Source organism: Gekko japonicus, unplaced genomic scaffold (genome assembly GCF_001447785.1).
Source record: "Gekko japonicus isolate JY-2015 unplaced genomic scaffold, Gekko_japonicus_V1.1 scaffold3883, whole genome shotgun sequence".
Taxonomy (NCBI): Eukaryota; Metazoa; Chordata; class Lepidosauria; order Squamata; family Gekkonidae; genus Gekko; species Gekko japonicus.
The window spans coordinates 8820-19029 of NW_015172669.1; the positions used below are offsets into that span (position 1 = coordinate 8820).

General features: G+C 43.3%; 2 protein-coding genes across 2 annotated transcripts in view; both read right to left on the reverse strand.

The window, feature by feature from the left end:
• Nucleotides 1-4951: 4951 nt before the first annotated feature.
• LOC107119283 (olfactory receptor 6M1-like) lies at nt 4952-5905 on the reverse strand. Its single transcript, XM_015421748.1, has one exon. It carries the CDS (start codon nt 5903-5905, stop codon nt 4952-4954), a length of 954 nt encoding a protein of 317 aa, XP_015277234.1.
• A 313-nt stretch (nt 5906-6218) lies between these two features.
• LOC107119284 (olfactory receptor 6M1-like) overlaps nt 6219-10210 on the reverse strand; it is a 5021-nt gene continuing 1029 nt past the window's right edge. Inside the window, exon 2 of the mRNA XM_015421749.1 lies at nt 6219-6230. Within this exon, the coding sequence (XP_015277235.1) occupies nt 6219-6230 (12 nt within the window). The remainder of the gene's footprint in view (nt 6231-10210) is intronic.

Sequence of the window (10210 nt, forward strand, 5' to 3'; positions counted from 1 at the left end):
TACTTCAATGGATGCAGAATGACAACTACCCCTCCCAAATGGCTCGGAATGGAGACAAAGAAATATTTTTAGCTTCATGTGAAATGAAGACTTCAGGAACTGATATTATTTTGGTTGCCAGGTTCAGTGCAGTAGAACAGTCGGCATGTTGGACTAGAAGTTGGGATATCCAGATCGAAATGCCATCTTTGTGTGACCATGTGCATACAGATATCCCATAATAGGTCAGTCACATCAATAGCTGTCAGAAAAGAAAATGAAATCCTTTAAAAAAGGTGTTGGTATCAGTCAGCACAATTCCATTGTGTATCAATAAAAATACTTGTCTGTCAAAGGATTGTTACTTACTTGGTTCAACAGTAGGAAGGTATACTTGATGTTTCTGCAAAGGGGGTTATTACAAAGGTTTGGTTTCCACACTGAGATTCTGTAGAGTTCACCTGAAGTAATAATGTGTATTGGCCAATGATTTACTTAAATGTAATTGGATTTTTTAAAAAATCTTCATTTGTACTTCTATAATCTTAGCACAGAAACAGAGGGAGATAGAATCATCTTTAGAATTAAAAAAAAACTTCCTTCCTTCCTTCCTTCCTTCCTTCCTTCCTTCCTTTCCCTTCTTTCCCTTCTTTCTTGAAATTTCAGACATTCTTTATAGCTGCATCTTCTTTCCCCCTTCTCCAGTTTGGTATAGTGGTTAAGTGTGCAGACCGTAATCTGGGATAACTGGGTTTGATTCCCCACTCCTCCACCCACAGCTGCTGGATGACCTTGGGCAAGCTATAGTTCTGTCAGAGGTGTTCTTGAAAAAGAGCAGTTTCTGTCAGAGCTCTCTCAGCCCCACCTACCTCACAGGGTGTTCATTGAGGGAAGGGGAAGGGAAAGGAGTCTGTAAACTGCTCTGAGAGTCTGAGTGAAGGGCGGGGTATAAATCCAATCTCCTCCTCCTCCATTATTTCCTCTTTTCCTGCCCTGGCATACCCCCTAGATTCTCCCCTATCCCTGCTTCCTTCTCGCCTCCCCACCCATCAGCGTACTGACCATTATATGTCCCTGTCTTCAGATTTCCCTTCAGCTCGCAGTTTCTCCCCAGAAAATCTCTGCATGGTGCCAGTCACCAGGTTGGGCCCAGCTGCACATCTATAAGAAGAAGACCCCGCTTTTCTCTACCCAAGGGAGACTCGAAGCAGCTTTCCCTTCCTCTCTCCACAACAGACATCCTGTGGGGTAGATGGGGCTGAGAGGGCTCGGACAGAATTGTGACTGGCCCAGGGTCACCCAGTAGGCTTCATGTCAATCAGGAGTGGGGAATAAAAATGCCATCATCCAGATCAGGGTCCACCACTCTTAACCACTACACCACACTGGCTCTTGAGGACGTATAGAGAGCACATCCTTCTCCCCTGTACGCCCTTCCCCGCACTATTTTTTTCTTTTCCTCCTGCTGACAGTCCTCACACCCTCACCTTCTCTTTCTTCCTTTTCTCTTTTTCACACATAAACCAATCTGCTCTTATCCCCACCACACACTTTCAGCCATATTAATATTTCATTATTTCCACAACGGAAACCCCAAGCAGATCACATCATTCTCCTCTCCTCCATTTTATCATCACCTATGAACTAGGTAAGACTGAGAGTGTGTGACTGGCCTAAGGCGACCCCAGTGGGTTTCCATAGCAGTGTGGAGATGTGTGCCTGGGTTTCTCAGATCCTAGCCTGAAAGTCTAAACATTGAATCCTATTAGCTTTCATGGAGTGGCTCCTGTTGAACAGTAGAAAGCAGTTGAGGCTGGGTGAGTCATGCAAGTTTCATGTTATCAGAGGTCATTTTGGGGGGATCGTGGGGGATCACAGTTCCCCCGGGTGAGGTACGGGGGGGCAGGGCACATGACGAAGCCCCACCCCCTGCTCCCGGCCGCCCCGCTTCCGGCCCTCATTCAGTCAGGAGGAGGCAGGAGAAGAGGGAGGGTAAGTTGCTTCCTCTCTGCCTCTCCCCACCCCTGCCTGCCTGGGGCCAGGGAGGGCCTTCGCAGGGCTTCCTTGCACTCCCGCCGGCCTTGCAGGTCCACCGCTGGGCCCCTCATGGGGCTCGGCAGTGGAGCTGCAAGGCCAGCGGCGGCGGCCGGGACCGTTGGGAGCAGGGTGTGTGGCCTTATGACACACTTCCGGTGATGTCAGGGTGTGTGGCATATGCTAATGAGTTATGCTAATGAGTTCCCCTAGCTCTTTTTCTACGAAATGACCCCTGCATGTTATCAAGTCCATTCCACATCACACTTGAGTCACTGACAAAGTAGAAGCACGAGCAATTATGGTTCTTTTTGACCTGAGTGGATGATCTTCTAGTAATCCCTGGTCTGATGATCATATGAAGTGTCATATGTAGTTAACACCAGTTAGTTTACCTGCTTTCTCATCCAAAGAGCTGACCATAATAGAACTCCCATATTCCTGGGAGTGATAGAGTCATACTATCCACAGGCTCTGACTCAGGGGGCTAGGGCTCAGTGGTAGAGCATCTGCTTGGCATGCAGAAGGTCCCAGGTTTGATGCACAGCATCTCCAGCTAAAAGGATCAGGTGGCACTGGTAGGTGATGTGAGAGATCTCCACTGGAGATTCTGGAGAGCTGCTGTTGGACTGAGTAGACAATATTGACCTCGATAGACCAATGTTTTGATTCAGTATAAGGCAGATGCGTGAAGTCATGTGACAATTTTATGAAGGAATCCTTGATATTTGACTTACTTTTTCCCAGGAGGAACTGACAGGGGTCCTTAACCTTTCTTCTTACACTTTCCAAGGAGGAACTGACAGACTTATTCCATACTGGGGGACTTAGCAAAGCTTCAAGGTTTCAGTTTTTCCTAGTCAAATAACATCAGGGGAAAGGGTAAACTGCACTCCCTCCCACCACCAGTGCTCTGTACCAGAAGCATGGTCCCAATGGCTAAAAGAAATCAGTAGACCCAGAGTCAGATCTCCAGTGTCCTATTTCATAGATTATGATACCACTAAAGGTGAATGTTCCAAAGTTGTGGGGCAGCCAATGCAATGACATCTATCTACACCCTTGGTTACACATATAACCAACAAAGCAATCCCAGATTATTTTGAACTTTGCGAATGAATCTGAGGGATGTGGAATGATATAGTATAGCCCAGTCTTGTCAGATCTCAGAAGCTAAGGAGGATTGGTACTTGGATGGGACACCACCACGGACGTCTTTGCAGAGGAAGGCAATGGCAAGCCACATCTGCTAAATCACTTGCCTTGAAAACCTGATGGGGTTGCCATAAATTGGCTGCAATTTGATGGCATGGCCATATGATGAATGGAGCTTTGACTCTCAAAAGGTTATATCCCAAAAAACCTTGTTCTCTAGAGTGCTACTGGAATTGCGTGTAGCTGTTTTACTGCAGACCAACGGTAGCTACCTTCTGAAACTACATAAGAACATAAGAGAAGCCAATATTGGATCAGGCCAATGGCCCATCTAGTCCAACACTCTATTACACAGTGGCCAAAATACCAGGTGCCATCAGGAGGTCCACCAGTGTGGCCAAGGCACTAGAAACCCTCCCACTATTGCCCCCCCCCAAGCACCAAGAATACAGAGCATCACTTGCCCCAGACCGAAAGTTCCTATCTATATCTTCTGGCTAATAGCCACTGATGGATTTCTGCTCCATATGCTCATCTAATTCCCTCTTGAAGCTGTCCATGCTTGTGGCCGTCACCACCTCCTGTGGCAGTGAATTCCATATGTTAATTACTCTGTGATTAATCTCTCAGCTTTTATTTCATTTTTTTAAATTCCAAACAGAAAAAATAATAACTATAACAATATCTAACAACCAATATAACTGCAATGAACATCTCTAAAAGGTTTCCAGATATCTAAAATAGTTCCATGCACCATTTTAATCTGTATGACATGCTTTTGAATTTTGATAAAACTTTAAGGTCCTTAATCCATTGGATTACTGGAGGTGACCATTTATCTTCAGTATATAAGTCTTTTAGCATTAGTAAGGGCATGAAAGGTCCATTTTCTATTTTGGGGATATTTTTTGTAGCAGTGTGTGTGTCCTTGCCTGGAAGTCATGGTGACCTCTGGTGACTCCTACTGGGGCATGGAGGACATTCAGAGAAGTGGCTTGATAGCCTGTCTCTGCCTCCCAACTCTGGTATTCAGTGGAGGTTTCCCAGCCTAATACTTGCCAGGATCGGCCCTGCTTAGCTTCCAAGATCTGATGAGGTCGGGCTTGCCTGGGCTATCCAGGTCAGGGCGAGGGTCCCTTTTCTATCAGTCATTCTCCAGAGACAGGCAAATAATTTAAATGTACAGAAGCATCCTCAACCATCAATGGATATTCTAATATAAAACTGATATGAGTAAATACTTCTCTCAGAAAAGACTGAATAACTGGACAGGCCCAAGATATATGTTTAAGAGACATATTTTGTAAGTTGCCGTGCCAACAATTAAACACTTTATACTTTATCCTTTTCTGAAAAGGCACTGCAGTGGCTGTATATCCTACACGTAATGTTTTTGCTCAGTAGGTCACAGCTTAATGTCCATAGAAACAGCAGGTATTTGGTAACATAGGGCAATCTAGCTCCTCATTCCATTCATTTCTGAAACTTCACTTGTCACATTTTTTTGGTCAACATCAAACATTTATAAACAAATATAAATTAATCTTCGGTGTTTTGTCTAGTCAGATTTTAATGGGACTCCAACAGAAAGGAGTAGCTATCATCACGAATATGCCTCTCCATGTGTTTAACAATGCAGTGTATTTGTTGATGAGACTGAATCACAGACTTGAATATAAGGGGAAGAAATTGGAGAAGTTGCTTGCCTCCATGGTGGTCATGGTCCCCAAAATGCAGAATGTCCACTTAAATAAATAAATAAATAAATATGGTGAAATTAAAATCAAGAAGACGCATGCTTATACAGAAATACCCTTTTTATGGCTTCCTTCAACACTTCTTTCACTTTCTCATTCCTGAGGCTGTATATAAAGGGGTTCAAAAGTGGGGTCACCACTGTTGTCAGGATAGCTGCAACCTTATCAAAGGCAAGAGAGTAGCTCTGGTTTGGACGGACATACATAAAGATGGAACTCCCATAGGCAATGGTGACCACAGTGATGTGAGAGGCACAGGTGGAAAAGGCCTTCTGCCTCCCTTTTCCAGAAGGGATTTTGAGGATGGTGGAGATGATGTAGGTGTATGATACCACAGTGAGCATCAAGGAACTGAGGACCACTAGGGAAGACATGGAGAAATCAAGGAGTTCTATGAAATGGGTGTTCACACATGCCACCTCCAACAATGGTGCAATGTCACAAAAGAAGTGGTTGATGGCATGCTTACAGAAAGGAAGTCTGGAGATAACAATTGTGGGACAAAGGACTGACAGAAAGGCTCCCACCCAACATCCCAAAACCATTAAAAAGCAGACTCGTCCATTCATAATTACAGTGTACCTCAGTGGGTTGCATATAGCCACATAACGGTCAAAGGACATGACAGCAAGAAGGATGAACTCCACCGTCCCCAGGAAGAAATAGAAATAAGTCTGGGTGATGCAGCCACTGAAAGAAATTGTTTTCTTCTCAGCCAGAAGGTTCGAGAGCATCTTGGGGGCAATCACTGTGGTGAAGAGGATGTCCAGGAAAGACAAGTTGCTGAGGAAGAAATACATTGGAGTATGGAGGCTTTGGTTGGTCCATATAAGGGAAAGGATGACCACATTTCCCACGAGGGTGAGGAGATAAGTGAGAAATAGGACCACAAATAAGAGGATCTGCATTTCTCGGTGGACTGGGAAGGACAGGAAGACAAATTCTTTAACTGATGATTGGTTGCCAGAGTCTGGCTCCATTTGTCGTTCCCTTTGAAAAGACAAAAGAAATCTGATAAAGAACCCTTGAGTTAAAAACCCATCTTAGCAAAAACTTCTTAGACTTCCTGCACTCAATGAAAAACTTAAATAAAGAAACAATAATTACCTTGAGTGCAAAAATGAAATGAGTGTGATAGAAACAGAAATACTGCTGTAAATCAGTTTAGGATGTTATCGGGAGAACATTGTGAACACCCAGGCCTTAAGATCCATATAGAACAAACACAACATATGTAACCATATTAGATTTAAATGAATATCTTGACAGTTTCATGTGGAAAAAATAGTGCAATCATGAAAGATACTACTAAGAAAGAAAGAGGGAATAATTTACAGGTCTTATGGAGGTACATTTCTTTATCAACATCGTGATACATTTATGTTCAGTGAGACTTGTAAATTCAAGACTGGTGTCTCAGCTAATTAAAGCCAAATATATTCAAGCAAAATGTTTTAGATTTCTGATGTCATGACTAGTATGTGATTCATTAAGGACTTTATGACTGGGAGTGTCAATAATCTTCTGTAAGCACACATACATAAAATCGGGTGAAACATTTATTCTTATGGACAACATAATACATGATCAAAAATATTCTAAGGAACACAGTGAAGTGGAAGGCAGATCAAATACTAAAGTCCTCATAGATGCTTCATGAAGGAGGACCTCACATTCTCCCTGAACTTTTTAAGATGATGATGATGAAGAAGAGATTGGATTTATACCCCGCCCTTCACTCGGATGGAGTCTCAAAGCGGCTTACAAACCCCTTTCCCTAACCCTCCCGACAACAGGCACCCTGTGAGGTAGATGGGGCTGAGAGAGCTCAGACAAAAACTGCCCTTTTTTCAAGAACAGCTCTGACAGAACTATGGCTTGCCCAAGGTCATCCAATAGGTGCAAGTGGAGGACTGGGGGATCAAACCCAGTTCTCCCAGATTACAGTCTGTGCACTTAACCACTACACCAAACTGGCTCTCACAGGATCTTATTCATAAAGTTGGTATTCATAAACATGGTGAGACAACAAGAGTTGTCCATTGTTGTTCACCCCCAGGAACTGATATTCAGATGTGCACTGCCTCTGGTTATGGATTAGGACTAAGATCTGTTGATAGACCTATCCTTCATGAATTTATCTAATCCTTTCTAAAGTTGTCTGGTGTCTGTTACCACATCCTTTGATGACAAATTGAATACTTTATTTTGGCTGTCCTGTACTACTGGTGAATTTTATTGAGTTGCTCAGGTTTATTGAGTTACTTTATTGTGTAATGACAGAAGAAGGAAAGTTCACTCTATCCACGCTCTCCACAACATAAATAATTTCATAAACTTGCATCATAAACTTGCCCCCATCAACTTTTCCCATGAACAAGCAAGCTACAAAAATATTTCATTTGGGACTGTGCTTCAAGAAGACTTTGATCCTTTGGTCACCCTTTTATACATTAGGATTGCATAAGATTCACCTTGCTGCAACAAACCAATGAGGCTTTTTATTCACATGCTTTCTTCTACTCATCCTTGAAACCACCTCCATAGTTGGGGTCCAGCACTCTCTCATTCTATGCCATAATTGTTTAGAAACCAACTCACCTTACTTATGTAGTTGTAAGGCTGCCATCCACCCACTCTGATGTTGGAATCTTGCCTTCATTTGATCTGGTGGAAAAGAGGATTATTTGCCCATCCGTGGTATGATGTATGGCTCAATGAATGATCCTGCCAATAAAGTAGTAGAAACTTCCTTGAAGGTCCTGCAGTGACTGAATAGAGGAGTCTTTTTCTTGGTCAGGGAACAGAGAAAAAAAAAGAAGTACCAGGAGTCTCAAAATAGGAAAGGAAAAGGGGACACAATGGTATACTGTCAAAACAACTAGGAATGGACAAATCCAGCTGTTATGGGAAGGTAACTAGTGATCCCTCAGTCTCTTCCTTGGTATCATCAATTGAACTGTTCATGAGCATGCATAGAGTATAAAACTGAGTAGCAACACTTACTTCAGTTAAAAAGAGATGTCTATCCAAGAACTACGTGGGTTAGAAAAAGACGAGGACTGGATTCAGTACATTGAGCAGGGAGGTTCTATTTCCCACAAAGGCAAAGTAGAAAACAAAGCAAAGCACATTACTCCTCATACCGTCCCCAGTCTTCCAACCTGACTTGACTGGTGGCCCCCAGGTATCCATCCAGTGGGAATCTGCAGACACGACCCAGGAATTAACTGGTTTTTCTCTGACTGGACAGGGGGAATGAAGACAGGGGGGAAATATTTTTGATCTTTCTTTTATTGTTTGATGGGATCTTAGAGCAGTATTACCCCAGTGATTTAATTTCAGAACTTGGGAGATCATTTTCTAACTTCATTGGGTGAGACGTCAGAAATATTCCAAAAGAGGGAAATAGAGAGACCTCCTGCTGGGCTTCCTGCCACCTTCTTGAGGTTTTTATGGAACAGCTAACTTGATTCAGCTTACACACAGCGAAAGGAACATTTGTGGTGTTTGGGGATGAAGGACACAAAGGACCACAAACATATGTGGAGGCCTTTGCAGGACCAGGGAGCTTAACACCTGCCATGTCACAGCAAATAAAGATGGTGGGTTTACTACTAAAATGAACAGTAGGTTTTTTTTTTTTGTGCAGTATATTCTAAAATGAACAGTAGTGACAGGGAGTTCTACTGGATTTCTATGAAATCCACTCCTGCCGTTGCTTGTAACTCATAAGGGGAGCATACCAAAACAATACACCATAAGGCTGTGATCACACACACTAAATAATCCACTTTCAATGCACTTTCCAACCGGATTTTACTGTGTAAACTGGCAAAATCCAGTTGGAAAGTACATTGAACATGGATTGAAAGTGGAATATTTAGTGTGTGATTGCAGCCTAAGTTTTCTAATGGTTTCCAATCAAAAAGAAAATAAGAGTGCGTGAAAGTCTTGGTTTATAGATGACAATCTCCTCTCTCTAACTCCCTTTTCTCACCTTCCCTACTTCTCTAACTCATAAAAGTCCATCTCCAATGGTGTGGGAATGGTTTAAAGACCTGACTCAGTGCTTGCTTCAGTTTCTCATCTTCAAGGGATTTAATTTCTTAAGAACTTTCATGGTTCTCATGGGACCAATTTGCCAAGTATTTCTTTGTCCCAGGGCTTCTTCATTGGCAAGATTCTCAGTTGAAGGTAATCTAAAGAAATGGTGATATTCAGCATAAAGAACATCAAAGTTGCTCCCTTTTGTGTCCCAAAGTAGAATGAGAACCATTATGTAAATGAGCTGATTATGTAAATCCGTTGATATCATGCTGATAAAGTTAATTTCACTGTGTGTGCTAATGTTAACATGTGTGTGTAAACTTTTCACTTACATGATTTTTGTTGTCCAAATATAATGTAAATACTTATTTTATTTATTTACACAATTTTCTCCCAAAGATCCACTCCAAAACTGCCTCCAGCATACTAGTGCTGAACCAATTGTTCGTCCATTTCAATACACAGGCTGAAAGGAGGGCTTTCAAGATGAACAAGATAGTTTCCATTTCCATTATGCAAATATTCACTTTTGTTAGCATTCTTGCATGCTGCCACCATTTCTCTGTAGGGTTACCTTGCACGGAACGACAACCAGTGTGTGAACAGGTGGGGGTAGGGATCTGGTGGGTGGTGGCTGTCAGTTACACTGTATCATCACTTCTGGAAACCCTCTATTTGCCCCCCAATCCGGAAGAAAGACAGACACGTTTCTTGGGTACTGAACGGGCCACTTTATTAACTTCCTAACAATAATAACAACAACAATGAACAGCAAGGGCACTACAGATTGTGGCATGACCAGGCCAGGGGTCCTCGACCCCTCCCCAGCCATTTGCACTAGGGCGATCCACCCAGCCCCAGCTGGTAGCCAAAGGTATGGCTCACAACCAGTCAGCACGGCAAGTGGATGATGGCCAGGGACAAGCCAGAACCCCTGAGCCTCGAGGCTCAAAGGGATGGCAATCCCGGGCAATCATCTAGGCGGTCGGCTTTCCCCACCCCGGGCCACAGGGCCCAAAGACTGTACTGGCAAGACCCCTATGCCCCAATCGGGGTTATATGCCGGTGGTCACCATGCCACAATCTGATAAACTAACATCCTGCCACTGCAAAGGCCAAGCCTCTGCTTAGGCCGTGCTCCCATTACTTCCTAAAGCTGCTCGAAGCCCTTGCTGAATCTCGTCCAAGAAAATGTCTAAACCTGCCTCCGACAGATGCACACCGTCACTCCGGTA